This window comes from Furipterus horrens, unplaced genomic scaffold (assembly GCF_987537825.1).
Source record: "Furipterus horrens unplaced genomic scaffold, mFurHor1.1.pri manual_scaffold_5, whole genome shotgun sequence".
NCBI classification, from domain to species: domain Eukaryota; kingdom Metazoa; phylum Chordata; class Mammalia; order Chiroptera; family Furipteridae; genus Furipterus; species Furipterus horrens.
In genome coordinates this window covers 127280822-127307167 of record NW_028327175.1, presented here as the reverse complement: position 1 = coordinate 127307167, position 26346 = coordinate 127280822, and the positions used below count along the sequence as shown (strand labels likewise).

General features: G+C 42.5%; 1 protein-coding gene across 2 annotated transcripts in view; it reads right to left on the bottom strand.

The window, feature by feature from the left end:
- Nucleotides 1–26346, bottom strand: part of COG7 (component of oligomeric golgi complex 7) — a 74056-nt gene that overhangs the window by 25558 nt on the left and 22152 nt on the right. For both annotated transcript variants that reach the window (XM_090277754.1, XM_090277753.1), the window contains exons 7-13: nt 25568–25766; nt 20567–20694; nt 19450–19604; nt 14198–14314; nt 12169–12234; nt 6107–6293; nt 4415–4555 (exon numbers count right to left, since the gene is read on the bottom strand). In XM_090277754.1, coding sequence (XP_090133880.1) covers nt 4415–4555; nt 6107–6293; nt 12169–12234; nt 14198–14314; nt 19450–19604; nt 20567–20694; nt 25568–25766 — 993 coding nt within the window. The remainder of the gene's footprint in view (nt 1–4414; nt 4556–6106; nt 6294–12168; nt 12235–14197; nt 14315–19449; nt 19605–20566; nt 20695–25567; nt 25767–26346) is intronic.

Sequence of the window (26346 nt, the reverse complement as noted above, 5' to 3'; positions counted from 1 at the left end):
GCAGAAAAGGGAGGTGTATGTGCAATGCTTGGGGAACAGTGTTGCACCTTTATCCCTAATAATACAGCCCCTGATGGATCTATCACCAAGGCTCTGCAAGGACTAACTACCTTAGCAAATGAACTAGCGGAAAACTCAGGTATTGACAATCCCATAACAGGATGGTTAGAAAATTGGTTTGGCAACTGGAAAGGAATGATCTCATCAGCTCTCGTATCCCTCCTAGTGGTAGCAGGAGTCCTCACAGCTTGAGGTTGCTGTATTCCATATATCAGAGGTTTAGTTCAGAGACTAATTGAGACTGCAAAACTAAACAAATGCCAGCAACTTTTCATAATCTCCTCCTCCTAGAGGCCAAGGGGAATCCTAACTATGAGGAAGAAAGTCGAGAAATCCTCCTTAGATTTGAAGGGATAAATAGAATGGTTTGAGTAGTAAATTTTCCAAAAGAGACGGGGGAATTATAAGAAACAAGGACATAATGACTCCCAAACCAGTAGAAAGTCATTAGTAACAAAGGGCAAATGTAATTAGAGGTTCTCAAGGGCAAATGTCATTAGAGGACCTCTGAGAAGGGAGTTGACAGCATTAGCATATTTACAAATCACAATAGGGGCATTTAGATGATCGAGTTAAGATTGTAACTCCGGAGCAACCAGTAATGGAGAAACGGGGAAGAAGGAAAGGGGTGGGGGAGCTAGTCAATTTCACTTTAGGGTGGGGCACTTTACTATAAAACCAGCTTTCTTTGTCTGCTTTGCGCGCACATTCTCCTGGCTGAGGGTGCGCCCCACTCTGCAGACTCACGGAATAAACACCTCGCTTTGCTGCTCGAAAAATAAAATAAAAAATCAATAAGCATGTTCTTGAGTGAGGATTAAAACACATACACACACACACACACACAGATAAAATGAAAACGTGATCAGCAAAGACAATGACCCCAATCTCTAATAGTTTCTATAATCTTTCTTAACCTTGAAGAGATCTGGAAACTAATTTCTTTTGCAATGAAGAAACTAGTACCTCAAGTTCAACCATTCCTTTAGTTTCATTCATCTTCTTTTTCTAGTTATATTCAAATAAAATTTATGTGGTGTATGTCTTTTTTTAAAAATAGCCTGTGCTATTCAACTGTACCTTCTTCCTATTGTACCCATCCAACCTTCAACATGTGAACTGGCATAGAGAGGAGTCTGGGTGGACAAACAAATGCTCACACTGCTTATTCTACATGGTGGGAATTCTAAAGGGATTTATTGCCTTTTCCTTCATACTTTCCTGTATTGCTTGATTTCTGAAAATGAATATATACATTTTATTTTAAATATTCTCATTTCTGGACTTCCAGCCAAGATGGAGGCTTAGACAGACACACTTGGTCTCCCTCTACAACTAGAGAGGAATACAACTACCTCAGAACAAAAGATAACTAGAAATTCCAGAAAATAAAACTACACGGAAGCCCAACGTACAAAGTTATAAACCAGCGGCGCTCTTGGGCAGGTAAGAGCGAAACCGGGGGGTGCTGTTTGCGGTAGCATCTGGGACAGCGGCAGGGAGAGCAATCCCGGCTGCAGTTGAACTCCGGAAGCTCGCGACCCCAACGCTCGGAAAAGCAGCCACCACATCACCTCCAACAGTGAGGCCCAGAGGGCGGGAGGACGGATCCCGGTCTCCTAGTGGAATAACAGCAGGAATCCATCTTGGACCCCTGCCCCCACACAAACTGCCACAGCGTTGCAAAATAGGTTGCGGATTGCTGCTGGTCGCTGGGTTGTAACCACAAAGAGCCACAGCACAGTGAAAAAGGTTGCAGATCAACACTGGTCGCTGGGTTGTGACGAGTACACAGGCACTGTACCCTATAGCCGGCCCAAGAAAACAAAACACATCTGTCAGAATGAGGCAGACAACTATAGAAATCCCGGTGGCGCAGTTCACCAGGCAACAGATGAAGAATCTGACAGATGAACAAATAAGAAATCTGTCAGAGGCTCAGTTCAGGGCCATTGTTATCAGGTGGCTTACAGAATTAACAAAAGATCTGGAAAAAAATGAGAAAGAATTGAAAAACACTCATACTGAAAGGAACAAAACCACGTACGAGACAGATGGTGAGGAAATAAAATCCAGAGTTCAAATCAACAAACCAGAACATAGAGAAGGAGCAAAGAGTCAACCAGTGCAGAGAGAGGAAACAGAAAGCAAGGAAAATAATGAGAGGATCAGAAACCTCTGGGACAGCTATAAGAGACCCAATATAAGAATCATTGGTTTACCAGAGGGCGAAGAAGATGATCTAGAAATTGAAAAATTAAGTGAAAATATAATAAAGCAGAACTTCCCAAACTTGGGGAAGGAAATAGACGTACAGGTCCAGGAAGCACAGAGAGTTCCAAAAAAACTGGACCCAGGGAGAACCACTCCAAGACACATTATAATCAAAATGTCAAAAGTTAAAGATAAAGAGGGAATCTTAAAAGCAGCAAGAGAGAAGAAAAGAATCATGTACAAAGGGGTCCCAATTAGACTATCAGCTGACTTCTCAAGGGAGACCCTGCAGGCAAGAAGGGAATGGCAAGAAATATTCAAAGTAATGAAAATCCAAAACCTACAGCCACGAATACTCTATCCAGCGAAACTATCATTCAGAATAGAAGGGCAGAGAAAGTGTTTCCAGGACAAAATTAAACTGAAAGAGTTCATCAGATCCAAACCACTATTATATGAAATGTTAAAGGGATTTGTTTAGAAAAAGGAGGATCAAAACTATGAACACTAAAATGAAAACAGCATCACAAGAAACAACAACAGAAGCTAGGGAATTGAAACAAAGGCAAACTAAATAGGCAACGAGAGTGGAAAAAGAACTATAGGTATGGGGAGCATATTGGGGGGAGGTCAGCAGGGAGGGGGAAGGGCGAGAGGGAGGGAGATGATACAGGAATTAAGAAGCATAGTAGGAGGGAATGGAATAGACAGAGAGGTTGAGAAGAACTATATGCACAAACAATGGACATGGACTAAAAGGGGGGGGACAACTGGAGGGAGAGGGGCCACCAAGTGGAGGGGAGCAGAGGGAAGGGAAACTGGGACAAATATAACACTATAATCAATAAAATACATTAAAAAAAATTCTCATTTCTCTAAGAAAATGAGAACCAGAGAAAGAAAATCATCCTTTCTGAAGCATCTACTGCTATAGCAACCATTGTGCTAAATTCTATCACATACAAAATCTCACTTACTCCTCACATATCTGTATTGTGAGAATTACTGTGCCCTCATTTTAAAGATGAGGAGATGAGGTCACAGAGGAAGTAGTAGCCTCAGCTGAATGATCCAAAACCACATACTGGCACTGCCCAGTCGCAGCACTGGGACATCCGTGGCTCTCCTCCAAACTTAATCCACCCCTAACCACCCTAGAAATGCACAATCTGGTTGGAGTAGATGTCATGGTATTTTGTGTGGAAAAATCATTAGAAAATGAAAATCACAGTATTCTAGGGGTAGAAAGAATCCTGAAATCGTGTAGTTCAACCAGGTCATTTTATAGATAAGAGACTGAGATGCAGAGAGGGGCTGAGACTGACCAAGGTCACACAGTGAACAGTGAGTGGCCCCTGATGCCCGGACTGGTATGCTTTCAGTGAGGCAACAGAAAGCAAAGAACTTGTAATTATGCCAAACTCATTCTTGTTGCTTCCCAAAAGGATCTCCTGGTTATTAAAGCTCCATACTGGGTCTTTCCCCAAAGACTGTCTTCAGAAAAAGCTGAATCGCGATAAACTTGAGACAGTGAGAAAGGTTAACCAGGAGACAGTCCCAGGAATCCAAGAGGAAAATGATGAGATCAGGACAAGGGGAGAATGAGCCAGCAGAGAATACATGCCTGGTGGGCAATTCCTTGAAAATGAGTCAGGGCAAACAGAGAGGCAAGAAAAGAAAAGTGAGGCACTTTAGGAAAAGCCAAGTAAAAAAGGTATCAAGGACAGAACACAGTAGAACCCTTCCAACCCTCCTCAAAAACCCCAGATCAAATCTGAGAAGGTACTCTCCTGAGTAAAGTTCTAGAACAGATTCTCTAGAAATGTTTGTGGCATGAAAACAATTTCACTAGACAATTAGCTCCTCTGACTTGCCCCAACCCACACAGTGGCATGGAATCTCCCTTACTTCCTCCTTGGAGGGCACAGCTATGCTGCTCCTGATGGCTGAAGTTAATCAAGCAATAATAATAATCCCAAGACACAGCCTGAAAATAAAGCATTACAGTAACTACAATTAAGATAAGGAATTCTTGCTAAGCAATGAACTGCAAGGGACAGTACTTCTGTGCAGTTGGACTGCTGACTATGGGGGGATGGGGGAGGGCCTGGGAAGGAGGCAGGGCCAGTAGGAAACTCACTTCCATCCTGGGAAGCAGCAGCAGCTGCTGTCTGATGCGCAGGAAGACCGAGTCGAAAGCCAGCTGGTGGGCCTGCTGATTAAGCTGAGTCAGGGCTGCTCGGGACACAGACAGCAGGTTGTAGTTACTTGAACCTTTTTCCTAAGACAAGAAAATGCAAATGGCAGTTTGTTAGGCCTTAAATCCAATCTAGATTTTTGGCTAGTTACACATTTTGAAAAGTCACTGAGAGGAAAACAATGAGGGGGGTTCTAGACAACAGTGGTTCCCAAAGCAGGACCCCTGGGGCACATGCCTAATATCAGATACAGAGGCTCCACCTTAGGACTACTGAACTGGAATCCAGGAGGGTCCTGGAGCCCACGAATCTTTACTTTTTAATTCACTTTCCCAGGTGATTCTGATGCATTTGAGCTAACACACGATCGTGGGTCGGCAGCTTAGGAAACACTGACCTGTGACTGTCCCTCAGGGATAAAGGAACCAACAGAAGTATCATGTACAGACAAGAGTGATGGACAAAGCCTTGATCCCAAGCGAGGTCAGGACAATTACACTGGGCTCTATGCCAGAGTGTGCATAACCCATGTGAGCCCAGGAATTCCAAACAGCCTGAGAAAATGCAGAGGTGGAAAATGGACCCTTAGTTTTGCTATTATAAATGAACTGATTACAACAAACAGAAATAAATCAGATTAGCAATAAAGATAAACAGAGCTGCTTTACCCTAATCACAGAAGCATGGGTGAGTGAACTTGCAGAACTGCTTTAACAAGGGTTTGTCAAGCTCAAATGCAGTCATCTGGTAGGTCAGGGTGCAAAGGGATGGGGAGGACCTATGAGGGCAACTCTGAAGCTGCAGACGGGTCCAGAAGCACCTGCCATCTCCCCAGAGCTTGAGTCTCATCAGCATAATTCCAGATTGCATTCAGTGCTATAGGGTCAATGTCACCTCTGCCTTTCACCAAGAGATGAGCCTCAAACCAGACCAGGGGTGTGTGAAGATGATTCTGGAAAGGATGCCTGTGACCATCTTGGAACCTAGGGGCCATTCCCAGGAAGCTTGGGAGGTCTTTCTATCCCTGGACCCCAAGGGTTTAAGCTCAAAGTCAAGGGCAGCTTTATGGAAGAGAAACTGAGACTCTATAAAGGAATAGCTAGGAGGGCACACTTGCCCCCAAGTCAAGTTGCTTCCTATAGGAACTCGCACTGGAGGGGCGGCCTGGTCCTCTCCACCTTCATCCTCCCTGGGAAAGAGGCACAACTTTTCCTACTGGGCTAGGATCCACCTTTCTGGTTCTGCCCACTGGTAGGCAGTACACATTCTGGTCCCATCTGCCATTCAGTAAAAGGGGGCTGTCCCTCCATGGGGGCTGGGGCCTGATGACAGATTTAACTCTGGAGGGAAGTGTAGCACTCATTCAGCTACAGATCTAAAGCCACATTCTCCAGCCTACCTACTGTCACTAATAATGCTCCATTTACCTGACTCCTGCCTTTATACTGCAATTGGTTCCAACCCAGTCTAGTTGATTGGCCCCTTAAAAACATAACACTAATGAGACAGAGAAGTGGCAGCAGGATATGCCATGGCCTAGGGCCCACATACAGGGCCAGAAAGCCTGGATCAGGAATGAGTGAGTGACAAGGAAAAGCATCCACTGGCAAGAATGCCTTCATCTGGTTTCATACCTTGAGGGTATAAAGTATTTCCATTAAGCTGGTGTATTCAGCAGGGTTATCTTTCTGGAGGTAGTTATATTCTTGCCATGGGTTCTTGGGAGAGCTCTTCTTGTCTGCCAAGATGGTGTCTTGAAACCCAGTCAGGCTCCGAGGACTGTAGGAGTCAGATAGATACTTCCCAGCTGTGGACAAAATCCTGCAATGACAGTGGTGAGCATTATGCCCCAAGCTATTTATATGGAACTTTCTTCTTGAAGCATTCAGATGGCTCCTTACTAAATCCCCAGATATCCTCATGAAGCAGGTGGATTTAGGGTCCATTTTATAAGAAAATGAAGACATCCTTCACCATTTAGGAGGGAGCTGGATCTCAACTGTACAACAGACACCAGGTGTTATTTCATATTTAACACTCACTCTTCCAGAATATGCTTTCTTTCTAATATGACATACAGCCCACAGGGCCATTGTCACTTTAGTGCAGTCTGGAGTACTATGCACTTTCTATGCAGAACTTCCTTGTGATATGAGCATCACTGTTTATAGTAGTCAAATCCATGTGAGTACTCAGGACCTGAGTCACAGCAATGCTAGACAGGGCAACAGGACAGCTGGTCCCTGGAGAGCACTGACAACAGCTGGCTGCAGGGCTCCACACACGGGACTCCTGTCACGCACACTGGATTTGTGTGTGCTTGTGCCCACTGGCATTGTGAAGTTTATTTTAGTGGTTTAAGTGCTATAGAGAGATGTGTTTAGAGAAGCTGGCCCTTTCCAATTTCTCTGAGACAGAAAATTGCCTCAAGGAGGTTTTAGGTTCTAGTGCTCCTTGGGGAGCAGGATCTGCCTCCAGCAAGGATGGCCTCCCCTCATGAATGCTAAAAATCCTCCACTTGGTTTTTCCTTAGCCCAACTTTACCCTCCAGTCTACACTTAAATGGGTACAGAATGATACGAACATACATAACCAGGAGAATAGATGTTGCGATAATTCCTGACCCCTCCTTTACTATAATTTCTTATGAAAAGCAATGCTTTGGATGTGGCAGTTTTTAGGTTGCACTCACCACTTCTTTTCCAAAAACAAATCCTGTGAGTTGTCAAGGAACAAATGCCCATACTTACACACAAATCCTAGGGACAGGCCCTTGCTGAGGATCTGTTGTCAAAACAAGCAGCCACCTACCTCTGCCATTAAGGTCAATCACAGTTTTCCCAGTGATTTTGGTTGGGTCCTTATCTGCCAAACTACAGCCACCCCAGCCACTGCCTCACTTCCAAGTCATCACTGTTCCTCATCTGGACCTCGGCAGCCTTCTCTTCCTCTAGTTCTTCCATATTCCACTTACTCTGTCCTCCTATGGGTTAACAGAACATCTTTCCAAAAGACAAATCTGATTTTGTCTTTCTCCCAAAGATCACTCAGTGCCCCCAGGATAAATCTAAACATGCTGGGCAGGACACCCAGGGCCTTCCATCTCCGATCCAAAAGACAAATCTGACTTTGTCTTTCTCCCAAAGATCACTCAGTGCCCCCAGGATAAATCTAAACATGCTGGGCAGGACACCCAGGGCCTTCCATCTCCGCAGCACTTGAATCCTTGTATCCTAGTCATGGCAACTGCCCCAACCTCCCAACCCCACACTCCGCACTTTCCACATGTGAATGCCATGCTCACATCCCTCAACCTGAAGTACTCATCCCTCCTCTGGGCACCTGGGGAAACCCCACTTCTTTAAGCACCGGTCCCAGGGGCTTCTCTGCTGCCACATCTTTCCTGACCAACTCCCTCCCCACAGCCCCAAGGCACTCAGTCTTCTGCTCCCATCAATTTCTCACCTCTCTTAGGGCATTTATCATCTTGTCTCATTTCCCCAACACTAGAAGGTGAGGATAAAACAGTGTTATTTATCTCTGAGCTTCTGGAACCTGGCACAGTGCTTGCCACATGGCAGGTGCTCAATAATTATCTTTTGAATGAGAGGTGAGCCTGGGTTTGGTGAGCAGGAGGTTGCCCTCTGGGAAGCCAGCTCTTGTTTGCAGGGATATGACAGTATGTGTGTCAGCGTCAGTCAGCTGGGGGAAACTGACCTCGGCATGCCATCCAAGTTGAAGTCACGTATTAGAGGGTAGAGTTTGAAAAGTCGGAATAGTGTGCTCCACAATAAAAACCAAATCTAATATTTAAAAGTATCACATAAATACAGCTCTAAGCCCAAGGAACTTATGGTATCTTTCCCTAAGCTCTTCATCCAAACAGACATCATTAGGTGATCTAATCATTAGAATCTGACTTCCTGTTCTAGGTTACTTATTAGTATCATGAACTAAACTATATGAAACAAACACTGGATTTTCTCATTTATCAAGGAAATTTTTCTGATAGCTGTACTGGGCTCTGAGCTAGGTCTTGGGAATATCCGCTCTTAAGCTCAGGGATTAATGGGGAAATCTAGCATGTGCCCATGTGGGACTAACATTATAATTCTATCTACTTCCTCAGTTCACTTTCTTTTGTTAGAAGTTGTTACCTACTCCTCACTCATGTAAACTTGTAAGTTTATATTAAATTCCACAAACCCAATTATTCTACTGAATTGTCCCACTAACATCTTACCCTGGTGAAAATACCACTGTTCCAAAAAGAAGTGGTGACCCCATGAAAGTACAAGAGGCGCCAAGGGCAATCTCCATGTACTCCACCTAAACTGCATGAAGTAAGAGATCCCGTGGAAGATATGGAAGCAACCCAAGTACCCATCAATAGATAAGTAGAATAAAAAACTGTGGTACTTATATACAAGGAAATATTACTCGACCATAAAAAAAGATGAAATCATGCCCTGGCTAGTGGATTGAGTGCTGGCCTGAGAACCAAAAGGTCGCTGGTTCGATTCCCAGTCAGGGCACATGCCTCAGTTGCAGGCCAGGTCCCCAGGTGGGGGCATGCAAAAGGCAACTGATTGATATATCTCTTGCATATTGATATTTCTCTACCTTTCTTTTCCCCTCCCTTCCCCTCTCTCTAAAAAGTAAATAAATGATATCTTTAAAAAATAAAATGAAACTTACCATTTGAGACAACATGGATGGTCAGGGTATTATGCTAAGTGAAATAAGTCAGACAGAAAAAGACAAGTACCATATGATTTCACTCGTGTGGAATCTAAAGAACAAAATAAATGAACAAACAAAACAGAAACAGACACAGAGAACAGACTGACAGCTGTCAGAGGGGGAGGGGATGGGGAGATGAATGAGAAAGGTGAAGGGATTAAGAAGTACAAACTGGCAGTTACAGAACAGTCACAGGGATGTAAAGTGCAACACAGGGAATGTAGTCAATAATATTGTAATAACTATGTAAGGTGCCAAGTGGGCACTTGAAATATCACTTTGTAAAGTATATGATTGTCTCACCACTATGCTGCACCCCTGAAATGAATACAAAATAATATTGGATGTAAACTGCAACTGAAAGATAAAATATTTAGAAAAGCAAAATCCCTTGGGTGACACCCAACTTGGCCCTGCTTTACTCAACCTATAAATCACAAATGACCCCCTTCTGCAAGGAGGTGATCTCAAGAACTGGAGAGCCAATGCCACTCTTATTCCTGAAGTAATCGAGTGTTTCCAGCTATTGCTGCTGCAGCAGTGGGAGGGATCCTTGTTACAAGTCTGGGCTCTTCAGTGAAACTAGTGGGGAGGTAAGACGAGCTTTACAGGCTGCCACACACATGGCCTCCCTGACAGGAACACAGAGTGGAACTGTGGCTCTTTTCCCTTTCCAGCTTCAGTGCTTCCAGAATGATGTCTGTTCTCATCTCACACCAAAGCTCAGGTCAGGCTTTCAGCCTCTCGGGGCTCATCCTTTATCTGTCATGGCTCCATTCATCTTCTTAAGCAGACCCTTCCGTACCCTTTAGAATGTACTATTCACCTTCATGAAGAGATTAAGGAAAATTGTATGTTTTGATATGGAAGTTGTCTGACATATATATATATATATATATATGAGAAACTAAAGTCTAAGGGAAGACACTAATCTATGAGGAAGGACAGCATGGGGATGACGTTCACACACTGGATGACTCAGCAGAAGTCCAGGTTCAAATCGCTGCCTCATAGCTGTGTCACCTCAGATACAGCTATTTCCACAATTTCTTTTACTTTAAAAGTTATTACCTGTGCCAAATTCTATGCCTCAATGTCTCTTCATCTGTAAAAATGGGGATAAAAATAGTAACTACCTCTTTGGCACCTGAGAATATTAGTGAGTTAATTCACGTAAAAACCTTAATGTCAGAGCTCAATAAATGTAAAGGTGGGAGGGGCGGTGCAGCTGTTAACAATGTTTCTTCTGGAGAAAGGAATTTTTAGGGTGAGTAGATTTTCAGGTTTTATTTTGTATACTTGTGAACTGTCTTAATCTTTGCAATGAGCTGGGACCAGGCTGTAATTACTACTGTATTTAAGAAAATAATAAGCTATATGCCTTTCTTTTAAATACTTGTTAGATTTTCACCTCTCTTTAGCGTCCTCTGTGAACACAGACCTACTCACCTTTCCATCCATGGCTCCCCTCACTCTGTGTTCATGTGCACATGTGAGCACAATATGTATACATGTGGGTTTACTTAATCATTTATGTTATTTACACATATGCATTGTATGTCTGTGATGCTGGATTGTCTTTATTTAGGAAGTGGCATTATCTCTGTGCTGGGCAGTGTAGGAGTTAAGAAAACAATGGCTGTCCATCCTACCCCACTGCACAACTTGCCCCACACGAGAACCATCAGGGAAAGTCTTGGGATTGGAAGACAACCCATGGGCTCAGAAACAGAAACAATTGAGATAACTGTAATAGAAAAAAATTAAAAAAAAAAAAAAGCCAGCTCAGAGCACTGCCTCCATGGCCAGTCTGACTGCCTTCTTCTGCAAGTCCTCCTTCCTTGTGGCCTCAGCTTCCACTTCACCTGGTACCACTACCAAAAATTCCTGCCCAGAGATTACTTTACAACAGCGATTTTCAACTGGCTCGCTGCAAGAATTTTTAAAACATGCAGTACCTGACTATTCAGTCAGAGGCACTGACTTCTTTTTCCTTAGATTGTCTAATAAGAAAATGACAACAGCCAACACAACAATAGCCATCTGGTATGAATTAATCAAAATTATACCTATTTTTTGTCAGACATACCAAAATATATAGATATTTATATATATATTATTTATCTATTTATTTATTTTTGCGTGCCGCAGAATTGTAGTAGTTTTTGTGTGCTGTGAGATAAAAAAAGACTGAAAAGTGCTGCTTTAGGATAATGAATTATCTGAGAGAAAGAAGAGGAGACAGCTGCTAGGCCTCACACAACTGTATGAAACAGACTCCTTCCCCGAACTCCTGAAGAACAGAGAGATCAGCTATGCTAAGAGAAATGAAAGGTTTAGCTGGATGAAAAAAAAGTTAGAAATTTGGAGGCTAGAGCACATCAAGGAGAAAACTAGCCTGAATGGTACACTGGAGTATTATAAGGCCCTGGCAAGTATCAGAATAGAGAAAGTGGGCAGAAGGGACTTTTCCTAGTCCAACCCCAGAAGTCCTCCATTGAAACACCCCTGCTTGGACAGCACAGCATTCTGCTGCAGAACCCAGAAGGCAGGCTTGGCTGGGTGAATCCTGATGCAGCAGGCTGGCCCAGGGGCCTTACTACAACTTACAAACACCATTTCTGTAGGGAAATTTATTTGGTGTCCCAAAATTTGACTTACAAACCAGCAGTGGAACCCAGCCCACTCATAATTTGGAGGCTCATTTAGGCTGAGACAAATCTAATCAAAATTATGTGACCATTGCCAAGTAGGTCAGAGCCTTGCCCTTTAGGTGCTCAATAAATGTTTAATGATGACAACAATGACACCTTTTATCTAAGTACAGACAGTCCTTGAACTCTGTGGCTTCAGATTTGACCACAAGCTACCATTGCTGGGTCCTGTGTGCTGTATGCTATGTTAAGTTCTTCCCCAAAAAGAACTCATGCTCTTACCCCCAGCTCTATCCTACCTGTTTGCCAGCTGCTGCTCGAAGTCCCCACATTGTCTCAAGAGCTCTCCACAGGTAGCTATTATCCTAAACAAAACAAAAAGCACTTCAAATTCAAGTATCTGGAATGCCAACATTTACAGCACAAACATTGTCTCATTCATAAAAATTCTAACTATTCACTCCTTTGGTGGTGTGCTGGGTTCTGGGAAAGGAGTTAACCATTTGACGACATACCTAAAATGTTTCATTAATTAGTAATTAACGTAAAAGGTAAACTATAATTCCTTTTAATACCCTCATATCACAGGCCTCTCTGCTATGAATCACAGTTCTATCTAATGTGACCTCAAATAATTTTACATTTTCAAACTACTCAGGAGTTTCTGGATTTTGTCCTTGAGAAAATGGGCCAAAAACACTTTGTATGTAAAATTTAAAAGCCAAAATTCATTATTTAATGTTTGTTAGATGCCCACCATTTGCCAGAAATAGAAATCTACCTTAGTAATAGAAAATTCTCTTTCTGATCACATGAAAGGCAGATGGAGACTAATCCAATTGTTTCTCAGAGATAAGCCTGAATGATCATCAGATCTGTATTTAACAATCTTAATTTTCAAGTAATTTTATGCTAGGCCTCAAACTCCAGCTCCTGAGTCCTTCAACACCAAACTATAATGTAAGGACAAATCCAAGGATTAAAAACATCTTAAGTCTAGTTAACTTTTAACTTTCTCTGGAAGTGCCTGTCATCACCAGGGTATCTAGGCATTCCATCATAAAACAGGTTTATGAGAAAGTGAACTACTCCACTTGCCTCAGGTACAATGGAACAACCTGTGCATAATATTTTCTGGTATTCCAAGCCACTAGAGATGACAGGAAGTACAAGTAGCATCAAGAACATTAGATTTCATCCAAAAATTTCAAGTCTAGTTTAGGGCCCATGAGGGGATAAATAATGGTCCTGAGAGGTCCTGGATCCAAGATTCGAGAGCCCTGGAGGTCTGGAGCCCTGTGTTGAGAACTACATGTGTCATAGGCTCCTGCACACACCACCTAGTCTACAGGTCAGCAAGAAATGCAAATGGGGACAGAACAGCTTCTCTTTTCAGAATATATAAGAAGGATTTTAAGGAAAAGAAATTTCTAGATGGCTTTTTATCTCAGCCTAATAACGGTACAGTTATTGAGCTACCTGGAAGTAGAAGGACCACACGCAGCAGAGAACACATGCCTGGTCTAATGGAACTTCGGCTGCCACCGCCAGTGGGTCATGCATTTGGGACAATGCAGGCCTCGTGTTTCCATAACTTCTAATTTTTAAGTGATGTGAGAAATCTGGATTATGATAAATCAGGTTTTTTAATGTTAACAACTAATCCAAAAACTGTTAAATGCTGTGATCAAACCAGACATGTCTATAGGTCAGATATGGCTGTGGGCCAGCAGTCTGCACTCTATGGCTGGACTTATCAAGAGCCAAACGTCTCAGGCCACTGAGGCAACATGTGTCTACCTATTGCCTCACAGGTCATACAGGCTACTCCAGGATCTGGCTGTCAACAACCACTTGGGCGGGTCATCTCAATGCCTTTCACAAATCTCTTACATGGCTCTTTGCAGGCCAAACAACACTGTCTTAGCATCTAATACTATGGCACTCAGATCCAGAAACCGGATCCAATCAGCTATGCATTTTCTGTAATATAAACTCTAAGTTATTTTAGGTCTGTAAAAACTATAGGCTAAGGGGGAAAAATAATCTAAAACCAAATATAAAAAATTTAAATCATCACAGGAGATGAAGAGTTCATAAAGAACTTGTAAAAATATTTTAAAAGCAAGAGGAGTCTTTTTGGTATTTGTTGTGTTGTGTTTTTGTTCATGAGCTTCTTTTTAGTCTAGAGTATTTGCTTAAAAAAAAAAAACAGTAAAAGAGAAAAAAGCGACCCCTTACAAACATATTTGTCATTTTATATACTACACTGTGCATATCAACACTGACTGCATGAGGCATGTGCTTAAATTACAACCCCCACTTCACCTGACAGAGTTCTGAAAGGCTGTCCAGTCTTCTTGAAAAAAGGAATTGGGAGGAATGTCATCCAACCTGCACTTCTTCCGTATGGAGTAGAGAGCACTGGTAAAATCAGACACATACCTATGGGGAAAGGAACAAAAAGTGACAGGGCTGTGGTCATAAAACTTCTCAGACTTAAAGACCCCTGGAATCATCCAGTCTGCTGAACAAAGTGCTGATGACCTTGAGAGCATCTTCAGAGGGCTCCTACCCAAGGGTGAGAGTGCTCATAAATCTCTGGCCACAAAAGGTCTTCTCACCTGACAAAGAAGCTTTAAGAGATGCCCAAGATGAGGAAAGGGACAGCTGCAAAGACCACAACTCTGGTGATCAGCCAGGTGAGAAATGATGCAGGTAAAGTACTCCCTTGTCCTAACAGATGCAGTTCTTTTTTAAACATCATGGGATGCTATATAAGGCAGTTCACTGATGTCCAGGGAATTTTTGCTACATTCTAGTCCCCCAAATTTGGATTACACAACCAATCTCCATGACAGGCAAGAGCCAACTTCATTTAAGTCAATTATTAGGTTTCAAAGTTGAAAATTCTCTTCCTCACAGACTGTGCTGTTTGCTCCCATTGCATACCACATACTTCCCTTCACCACACCTTACCTAACTATAATCAAAAAGCTTATTTAATCTGTTTTATGTTTACTGCTGTTGTTAGACTAGAGGCTCAGGGAGGACAAGGACTGTCTCATTGAAGCTTATAATTGTATACCCAGGGATAGTACAAGGCTGACATAAAGGAGACACTAGAAATAGGTCCTGAATGAATGAAGACTTGACTACAGGCTTGGGCAAGTACTTGGGTGTCTCTGAGCCTCAGTTTCCTCATCTTTAAAATGGATCTAATCATCATCCCCACACAGATCTCCAGAACCTCAATAGGCCTGTTTGCTCTTGCTATCTCATTTGTCAGGATTACCTCATTTCATACAAACTCTGGACCTCACATTTTAGTATCTACTGTTTTCCATTATGTTACCCAAGACTGATATCACAAAGTACCCCCCCAAAATAAATACAGATTCACAGAATTTTTATTCTAAATGATACTAATGAAGTTAAAAGAGCTAAAGTGGCAGTATCAATTTTAAAGAAATATGATACCTTAATTTCCTCATGCTTTTATAGTTACAAAATACTACTGCAGAGAAAGTAAACTAATAAAACCTAATTACTGAATAATTAAAATTACTTGAATGGCAAATACATGGTGACAGAACAAGATCTGCCTTTGGGTGGTGAACACACAATGCAATATTCAGATGACATAGAATCATACACTTGAAACTTTTTTAACCAATGTCACTCCAATAGGCTTAATAAAATTTCAAAAAGAATTATAACCAAGTGTTTTGTTGAAATTTTTAAAAAATGGACTTAATGCTGTCTTCTATATTGCCTCATAAAGTTGTCATGACGTTAAAATAAATGAAATAATATGCAGAGAAGTTCTCTAAAAAGTATTAAATGAAAGCTGATGTGGGGGATATTTTTTTTAAGGTGGTACAGTTTTTGTAACATGAACAAGTGAGTGCCTGACCTCGAGAGGGTGTGCTGAGGACGACAAAGCTGGGTGTCGTGTGTTCTGGAAGCCAAGAGGCTCCCTGAAAACCTATGGCATTTGTGTGTATCACGGGAAGTCGTGCCTCTCTTGCTTCCCAAACCACAGGCTCTAAGTGAGGAGAGTGGCATGCAATGACCTGGGCACAGCCTAAGGAGTATGTCTGTGTGCCGGAAAGAAAGGCTAGTCAAGAAGCCAAGTAGCAGAAACAACTTCAGACCCACCTACTAAGCACAGCTCCACTGCTGCTCCCTCTACAAAGGCCTCAAGCTTTCATGTGAAAAACTATGAAAACAAGACTCCCCTGACAGCCCCTTCTCTTGGCAACAAGAGGGTGACAACTTTCTTGAGGGATCAGTCCTTGAGGGGTGGGAGGGAGGCCTCGAGGACAAAGTGACAAAGGAATGTTGAGAAACACAACTGTGCTTCAGCTGTAGGAGGCTGAACAACTGTGTCACCAACCTGCAAGTCTGACAAACATGTGTAAGAATATGCCATCCAGTCCTAGCAGGGTAACTCTGTTGGTTAGTGTCATTGCAATATGCCAAGGTTGCAGGTTTGGTCCCCAGTCAGGGCACATAACAAGAATCAATCAATGAATGCATCAATAAGTGGGATAACAAATTGATGTGTCTCTCTCTCTCTCTCTCTCTCTCTCAAATCAATAAATTTAAAAAAAGAAAAAAAAGGAATATGCTATCCAGCAACACAGGTGCTCTGCAGACACTCCAAAGCATGGGTGGAGGGGAGTTAGCCAGTGTGCATCACATCTGTCTCCAAACCTCTCCATTCTCTCACAATCAACATTTCCACATGTATCTACCATATGAGAGCCACTGCCTTGGAAGCTCTAATTACATACTTTCCCTTAACAGCCATAACCACCAGCAAAGGCGATGTTATAATCATCAGGTCACTCAGCGTAAAGACACCCAGAGCCCCAGAGGCGCACTAACTCACCCAAGGTCCTGACCAGCAAGCGTCAGAGCCAGGGTCTGAGCCCAGGTTGCCACAACACCAGAGCTCGCGCTTCTGTCACAGCTGTAACCCTCAAATTCTGTAATATCTTGTCAGCTGCTATATACTCTGCAGTGTCATCCTGGGTCAAGTTAGGCCAGTCTCCTCCTGCTCCCCTGCATGCTCCACCCTCCATGCCCCTCTTCCCTTAATGCCCATCCTACTGCTGAACAATGTCCCATTCAAACCCTGCATATGTTAGTTTCACCCTGATTCCCCTAATTTTATAAACATCAGCTGTCTTGGTAGCTTCAAAACCTCTCCTTCTAAGAGCAAGTGACTAGGCTTCAGTTTGAATTTCTATCAAAATAACCAACAGAACTAACAACAGCTGCAAGAAGCAGAGCACAAGAGAGGACTAGCCTTAATTCAGCTCAGGCCTTGTATTTCAGAGTTGAGAGTCAAGATACAATAAAGTTGATAAACAAAAGAATGTTCAAAGTATAGAGGGAAGAATTAGAAAACCAAGAGCAAAATGTTCGCAACTTGTAGCACTCCTCAAGAGGACTGAGAGTCAGCAGAAAGGAAGATTTTCCATTTTTTGTACCTTTTATTTTTAAAAAATTTATATTTATTGATTAATAGAGAGAAAGAAAGTGGGGGGGAGAGGGAGAGACATCAAGTCATTGTTCCATTTATTTATGCATGAATGGGTTGATTCTCGAACGTGCTCTGACTGGGGATCAAACCTGCAACCTAGGAGCATCAGTAACCGAGCTACCTGATCAGGTCTCTTATATTTTAAAATTATTTTAAAGGCATTGTTTTTGTTTATAATAAAATTTCTAGATCTTAGAAAAATTCTTTCCATCCACAAAATCTCTGCTGGTGGCAGAGAAAGAGGTCAAATTCTACATTAAACTTGTCACCAATGCTTCTCTTTCTGCAGGAACACCTCCAGGCCCCTCTGGTCACACGTCTGTCTGCGAGCAGGACACATGTCCTAAGCAGGATGTAAGCCTGCACTGTGAGCCACCCTCAGGGGTGCTAACTGCCCACAAAGCGACTGAGAGCACTGGGTCCAAGGACCCTCAGAGCTAACAGGGCATGCTCAGTATTTATGGAATGACAAGAGCTCTCTAAAATTTTGACAACAAACAAAATTGAGTCCAATAAAATAAATTTCTTGAGACTCAGAGCAACTTCATTCTAGCACAAGCTACAAAGGAAGGTTTCTTGGAGAGCCTAAGAATGTACTTGTCTCCAAGCCAGAGAATGGAGCTTCTAAGCTCCTGAGGGCCCTTCCACCTCAATTACCAGGTCAGAGAATCCAGCCTTAGATTGCTCTTTCTTTTTCTTTCTTTCTAACTAAACTTCACTTTAGTTTCACCTTCTTTTAATAGTTTTATTGTGGTAATAACTCACACACCACACAATTCACCCACTTAAAGAATGCAATTCAGTGGATTTCAGTGTAGTCACAGTTGTGCAACCATCACCACAATCAATTTCAGAACATTTTCACCACCAACCCCCATAACCCCCGTAACTTTTAGCAGTCATGCCCCATCTCTCCCAAATGTTCCCCTCTCCCCAACCTTAGGTAACCACTAATCTATTTCCTGTCTGTATAGTTTTGCCTGTGCTGGACATTTCATATAGACGGAATTGTGTAATGTGATCTTTTGTGACTGGCTTCTTTCACTTAGCAGGATGTTCACATATTTTTTATTTTATACTTTTAATAATATAAAAAATACATGAATTTGTGCTCCTTAAAAAAACAGAAACCAAAACATAGAACTAGATCCCTTATGAACACCACACTAGTCCTCTATCTCCCCAAAGGTAACTAAAGTTTTGCATTTGTTGCCTAACCTTCCACATCAGGGCTCCAAACTTCCTGTTAAGGCTCAGGTATTTTAGGTTTTGAGAGTCACAGGTGTCTGTCCTGACTACCCAACTCTACCTTCATGGTGCAAAGGAGTCACAGGCCATCAATAAGTGAAGGAGATGGTTGTGTTCCAACAGAACTTCATTTACAAACACAGACGGCAGGCCAGACTTGGCTCATTAGCTAGTGTGCCAATCCTTACTTCATAGAAACCTATAACACATTTTAAAGTATAAAAACACCCAGAACAGGAAGCGGCACTCGTGCTTTCTGTACATGAAGCTGCACTAGCATACAGCCACGGCCACCCACTTATGTGTCATCTAGGCACAATACTGAGGCAAGTGCCAGAGGCCTCTACTGACCGTACAGCCCAGAAGCCAAAACTACTTACTGTCTGTTCCTTTGCAAAGAACACTTTCCAAACCCTGCTACAGAAAACACACCCCAGATTTTGTATGTTCTTTTTTACATAAAGTATGGCACTTTACATATTATTCTGCAACTGTTACTCACCCAACAATGTTTATAAGATCTACCCATGTTGGCACGTGTAGATGGAACTACTACCTTAAGTGCCACATAGAGTTCCCTTGTGTGAATACGCCATATCTCATGCAGCCGTTGTGAAACTGATGGACGGTCACACTGCTTGAATGCTCTAGCACTACACTCACCGTCACAATGAACACCTTCAGGAACGTCCCCTTGGGCTCAGGGGGGAGTGCTTCCCCAAGGTTCAAAGTAGGCATTTTTACTGGGACAGACGCTGCCCTCCCTCCCCAGTCTTACTTGGCAAAGAGGGATTTCAGGGCTGTCAGCAGGCCGCATGTCCCCAGACCGTTGGTGAATCTGACACATCTGTCAACAGCTGTGGATGCCAGGCCAAAGACCTTGCTCACAGAGTGGCTCAGCTCCTGCACACAGTCAATGACTTCCCCGTGCTCCTGCTCAGCAAATATGGACAAACAAAAGCCGCCTCAGACACGAGAACAAATAAAGAGATAATACAGAGAGAGACCTCCAAGCCTCCTCATCCACAGTAAAATCACTTAACAGGGACATCAGAAATGCAGTCCCCAACTGTGACAGCTCTTCACAAGCTTGAGGAGGACCACCTAAGTGGTCAGTGAGATCACAGAAACTAACTCCTGGCAGAAAAGCATGATAAAATCCTAACATTCATCCTTACATTTTTCCTCTCAAAGCGTGATAAAATCCTAACATTCATCCTTACATTTTTCCTCTCTTTCCTCTTTTTCTGTGATTAAGATGGCATCTCTCCCTCTAGTTCTCAAGCTAGAAATGAAATTTTCTGTATTAGACATGCCAAAAGAAAGCCGTGAAAAGAAAATGCCTCCTTCAGGAGCAAGTGTATCACTGAAGTGACAGACTTTCTAGATGCATCCCTAGAGAACAGAAAAATGGTGCAGGCAGATTTAACTACCCTGCCATCTGTTCCTAAATGTCAACTCACCTCGTGTTAAACAACCTTAACATCTGCCCTGGACATGAAATCTCTTCGCCTCCAATGCCAAGATGGTAGACCTGTCCCTAGACCCTGTCTATAAGTGCCTAGTATTCCTTTGCTTATCTGCCTCAAATGAAAGACTGACCCCCCAAAAGAAATTATTAAATCAGGGAGACAATCAACTTATCCCCACCGATGGAAGCTTCTCATTCAGCTAGACTTTCATTGGGAATTTTAAATAGAAAACTGTGAGTATTCTGTGGTCTCATTTTATATTTGGTTTGCAAGGGCCCACAAGGCCCTTAGAGATGGGTTTGTATACCTGTTCCCACTCCGTGCATACCCGAGGCCAACTCTATCTTCTGGTGCATGTCATCCCCAACCCTCTGGCCAGCAAACAGAATGACCCCTGAGTGACCAGTGGCAGTGTCACATTACCAAAGGCATTGCACTAATCTGGATGAGGAGGTTCCTGGATTCCATGTCTCCGTACTTGAGCTGGTAGGGTTTGTATAGACTGTACACAGCGTCCACCAGCTCCATGACTTTCACCACGTTGTGCTCGTCTTTAGGGAAACAGAAATAAGAGGCAATGATGAACACAGAGTCAGAAACCAGTTCTGAAAAACAACAGGGGATAGGTACTGAGGCTTTCCCATTTCATCTCAGAGAGACTATATTCGCTAGCCTACTTTTACTGTTAGAAGCACTACTAAAGACACCGGCCCCTAGGTCCCACAATCCATTACAGTTAAGAACCTCTTCATACTATAATTAAAAAGTTTTTAAATTGTAAAGTCAAAAAGAAAAAAGAAGGAACCCCTTCAAATAATGACTCATCAGTCAAGTTCAAGCACTGCTAGAGAAAAGGCTCTGCAGGAAAACTTTTTCAGGACTTTACAGAAACAGGGTACCCACACACTAATCATTCCCAAAAGTCTTATATTCAACGACATAAAAATTTAAAATTTTGTACCAGAAATTTAACTGGGCAAACCCTGGCCGAGTTGATTAGAGCATTGTCCCGCAATACCCAGGTTATGGGTTTGATCCCCAGTCATGGCACACACAGGAACCAACCAATGAATGCATAAATAAGTGCAACAACAAAATGATGTTTCTCTTGCTCATTCTTTCCCTTCTCCCCCTAGAAATCAATAAATAAAATCTTTTAAAAACTTAAATTGGCAGCCCTGGCAGGTGTGGCTCAATGGATTGAGCTCCGGGCTGCAAACTGAAAGGTCAGTGGTTCAATTCCTAGTCAGGGCATATGCCCAGGTTACAGGCCAGGTTCCCAGTTAGGGCCTTGCGAGAGGCAACCAATAGATGTACCTCTTGCACACTGATGTTTCTCTCCCTCTCTTTTTCCCTCCCTTCCCCTCTTCCCTAAAAGTAGGTAAATAAAATTTTTTTAATTAAAAATAAAAAATTTAAATGAGCATAGTCTATGACACAGCAATTCAACTTCTAAGTTGAACATTTACCCAGTGACTTTGGCATCAATTGATAATCCTTGCCTGAATAAACTTTAACGTCACTGACAACAAATGGTGATTTCCTAATTATCTCATTCCTTCTAAATCTATGTTCTAGCATTCTTTTGTAAAGAAGGGATTTTCCCTTCTTTCTCTCTCTTTAATATCACTATGAATTCATGAATTCTTTTTTTATTCCTTGTATTTTCATCCATTATTGTTATTAATTTTAACGTTCAAATTACTTCAAACTTGGCCAGTGGTTGCTCCTTCAGGCTAGAGCCTGTATCTTTTTGATATGTCCCTATCAATCTTTGAGTGCTTTCTTGTTTTTGACCGAACTGTTTCAAGAGCAAATAAAAAATTATAGTAACTCATAGTTATAAAGTGGTCATTAAACATTAATGACATAAAAAAATTCTCCTTATGTTATTTTAAGCAAAAAGAGGAGGACTTCTGGACAAGATGGAGGCCTAGACAGACACACTGCATCTCCCTCCACAACTAAGGAGAAATACAACTACCTCAAAACTAGAGACAACCAGAAGTTCCAGAAAATCAAGCTGCATGGAAGTCTGACAAACAAAGATATAAATAAGAAATACTCATCCAGACAGGTAGGAAGGGTGAAGCTGGGGCAGAGAGGACACAGTGTGGTGGTGGCAGCAGTGGCAGGCTGGCTGAAAGCATGATCACATGTTTTAAAAAGTAGGAAGGGACAACTGGACAGCACTCCCAGCACCAGACCAGACCGCACAGCTCATTGTTCCAGCACCAGGGAAAATAAACCCTCATTGCATCTGTCAGTGCAAACCAGTGGGGTCTGGGCCGGAGGAAGAAACTGCCGGTCTCTCAGTAGAGTCTGCTTGTTTAAAGAGCCCCCAAAGTCCTTGAATGTCTGCAGACCAACCCACTCTGGGAACCACAGCCAGGGCAACAGCTAGAGGGGCGCCATACCCATACAGAAGTGGGAGAAGTGCCTGGAAAAGGGGCCAGTGTTGAGCAAGCAGCACTGTTCCCTCTCAAATCCCTCCCCCACATACAGCGCCACAACGTGGTAAAACAGGTCACCCATACTGATGAATACTGAAGGCTCCACCCCTTACAATGTAAGAGGAGCGACAGCTCTACCTAAGACACAGAGGCAAAAAACACAGGAACCTGTCAAAATGAGGAGACAGAGAAGTATGGCCCAAAGGAGGGACGAATCAAGGTTCTAGTGGGAGAACTAAGTGATGAGGAGAGAGCCATCCTAATAAACAAGGAGGTAGCCAACCTAACAGATATAGAGTTCAAAACACTGGTGATAAAGATGCTCACAGGCTTGACAGATATTCTTAAGTACAGCAAATGCACAAGGGAAGAAGTGAAGGCTATGGTAAATGAAATGAAGGAAAATTCACACAAAACCAATAGTACAGGAAAGGAAACCGGGGTTCAAATCAACTATTTGGAACACAAGGAAGAAAAAAACAGGCAACCAGTACAGAATGAGAAAACAAGAATTGAAAAAAATGAGAAGCTTAGGAACCTCTGGAACAACTTTAAACGTGCCAATATCCGAATCATAGGGGTGCCAGAAATAGAAGAGGAAGAGCAAGAAATTGAAAGCTTATGTGAAAAAACAATGAAGAAAAACTTCCCCAAATTTGGCGAAGGAAATAGACATACAAGTCCAGGAAGCACAGAGAGTCTCAAACAAGCTAGACCCAAAGAGGACCACAGCAAGTCACATCATAATTAAAATGCCGAATGTTCAAGATAAAGAGAGAATCTTAAAAACAGCAAGAAAAGCAGAGAGTTAAATACAAAGGGGTGCCTATAAGACTATCAGCTGATTTCTCAAAAGAATCTTTGCAGGCAAGAAGGGACTGACAAAACGTATTCAATGTTATGAAAAGCAAGGACCTACAACCAAGATTACTCTATCCAGCAAAGCTATCATTTACAATGGAAAGGCAGAGAAAGTGCTTCCCAGACAAGGTAAAGCTAAAGGAATTCATCATCACCAAGACATTATTATATGAAATGTTAAAGGGACTTACTTAAGAAAAAGAAGACCAAAATTATGAACATGAAAATGACAACAAACTCACAAGTATCAACAACTGAATCTAAAAAATAAAAACAAAATCAAACTAAGCCAACCAGAACAGGAACAGAATCACAGGTATGGGGATCATCTGGAGGGTTATCAGGTGGGATAGGGAAGAGGAAGAAACGGGGAAATGGTGCAGAGATTAAGAAGCATAATTGGTTGGTACAAAATAGACAGGGGGAAGTTAAGAATAATATAGGGAAGGGTGAAGCCAAAGAACTTATATGCATGATCCATGGACATGAACTAGGGGGTGGGATTACAGGAGGGAAGGGGGGTACTGGGCAGAGGGGAGCCAAAGGAAAAAAAAATTGGTACGACTGCAACAGCATTAATGAATAAAATATACTTTAATAAAAGAGAATATATGATTATATTCAACAAATATTTAAAAACATGTACATGTGTATGCGTGTGCATATAAAGTATATGTATGGTCCTGACTGATTTGGCTCAGTGGACTGAGTGCCAGCCTGTGAACCAAAGGGTCACTGGTTCAATTCCTAGTCAAGGCACATGCCTGGGTTGTAGGCCAGGTCCCCAGTTGGGGAGATGTGAGCGGTAACCACACAATGATGTTTCTCTCCCTCTCTTTCTCCACCCTTCCCCTCTCTCTAAAAATAAGTAAATAGAATATTTAAAAAAATTTTAAAAAATAATAAAGTATTTATGAAAAATGTTTATTTATATTTGAATTACTGGGAGGAAATACAGAATGTTGCAGTGACTCTCACTGAGTGATGAGACTAATTTTTATTCTTTTTTGTTTCCAAAGTATTTTTTAATTTAAAAAGTATTTTTGAAAATAGCAATAGCAATAGGTATCACTGAAAAACTAAACCAGTATGGCTGACTAACAAAGCACTTACATATCTGACTCTTCAATACTGTCCATGGTCAGGGAGAAGAAGGTAATCTACTCCTAGAGCACCCTCATCCCTCTCTACTCCAGCAGGATGCATGGCCTCCGCACCCTCTGGCCACTTGGAAGGGCATCCCTGTCTCCTGGAAGCTGCCATACACAGCCACTGTGCCTCTCCCACAATCAAGGCCTGACACTGAGTGTGTCAAATACCTATGAATCACCAGGATCATGAACAATAAACATACTCCCTGGAATGTACAAGGTAATTATATGCAAGTATAATTAAAGAGAATAACTATTAAATAAGCTTAGGTGATGACACAGCAACCACCCATGGCAGAACAAGACCTTCCTGGAGCTATTGCCTGATCTGACAGCAGCATGCGTCATGAGGTCTGTGTTACTTAAAAGTTTATGATGCTTTTACCACAGATGGAAAGAGGTAGGGAAGCGAAGACCCCAGAGCATCATGCGCCCAAACAGAGACAGGGAGTGCTCTGCTCTCAGATGGCAATGGGGGATGCCGCTTCACCCTATGGCCATCTGCAGTCCTGATACAGCATCCCTGTCCTCACAACTTCTTGCCACATCAAAAAGCTCCTTTAACCCATTTGTTTTCTGAAAAAACTTTTAGGTTGAATTTCCTGAGGTTAAATGATGACTTAGAAGGAAGAGGACACTATATTCCCAAAGTAACCTTTGCCAGCGCTGGTGGCCACTAATGTCTACCCGCCTCTTTTACCTTCTATGAAGGGTCCATTAGTTCCCCAGAACATGTAAAGCACCAAAGCAGCACTGCTGCTAGATCAGTATATTAAGCAGCAACTATTTCCATAATGGTAGTTTTCAGGGGAAAGGTTATCATATCTGTTGAGAAGGAAAACAGTGACACCTTCCATTTCTGTAAAATCAGGCACCCGGAAAGGCAAACCAACTCAGACCCCAGAAGCTTCAACAACAGTGAGAAAAGACAAGCCGGAGACGGGGAGAGAAATGTTTACGTGAATGGGGAAGCAGTGCCATCTCCAGCCCCTTGGCAAAGTGGGCGGTGGCAGCATACAACTCCAGCAGCTTGGGGAGCTCCAGCTCTGGCCCTGCCCGCTCCACACTGGAGGCCAGGCACATTCGCAGAGCCGGCGCCAGGTCTCCTAGGGTCTGAATCAGCAACACAGTCACCACCTCACAGGGGTTCTTGAAAACCTGTAATGGGAGAGTGGTATGTGCATTAGTACCCATGATCAAATGGGTGCATACACTCTAAAAAAGCAATTTCCTGGATCACTACAAGTGGTCTTATCAAGAGCTATGAGCCCCGAGTTTTTCTCAAAGTTAAGATGAACATGCTCAGAAAGACAAGTGAACTTGCAGGACTTGCAACTTGGCTACTTTATGTCTGTCACTGGCTCCAAGTGCTGAACTATTTTCAAATCTACAAAATGTAGTATTTAGATGGTCACCAAAAACTGGCTAGAGAGAGGACTATGAAGATGGCAATGCAGAAATTGGGAGGAACTGGAAAAAGGGGAATGAAATAGAATTTAAAAAGAGAAATTCACTGATTCAGAGTTGCAGAACCTTTAAGAAGATCTGTAGACCGGCTCACAGACACCTCTCTCCTCTTAATGTAGATCTTTAGTAAACTTAAGGACCACCAGAAATAGTGTATCCAGAGCCTTTTAGATTATAGATTCACTTATTCACTGAGGCTTTTGCCCATTCTATTCAATAGGTATCTTGGACAAAGCTTAAATCATATACACAGTGAATATAGAGGGGGATT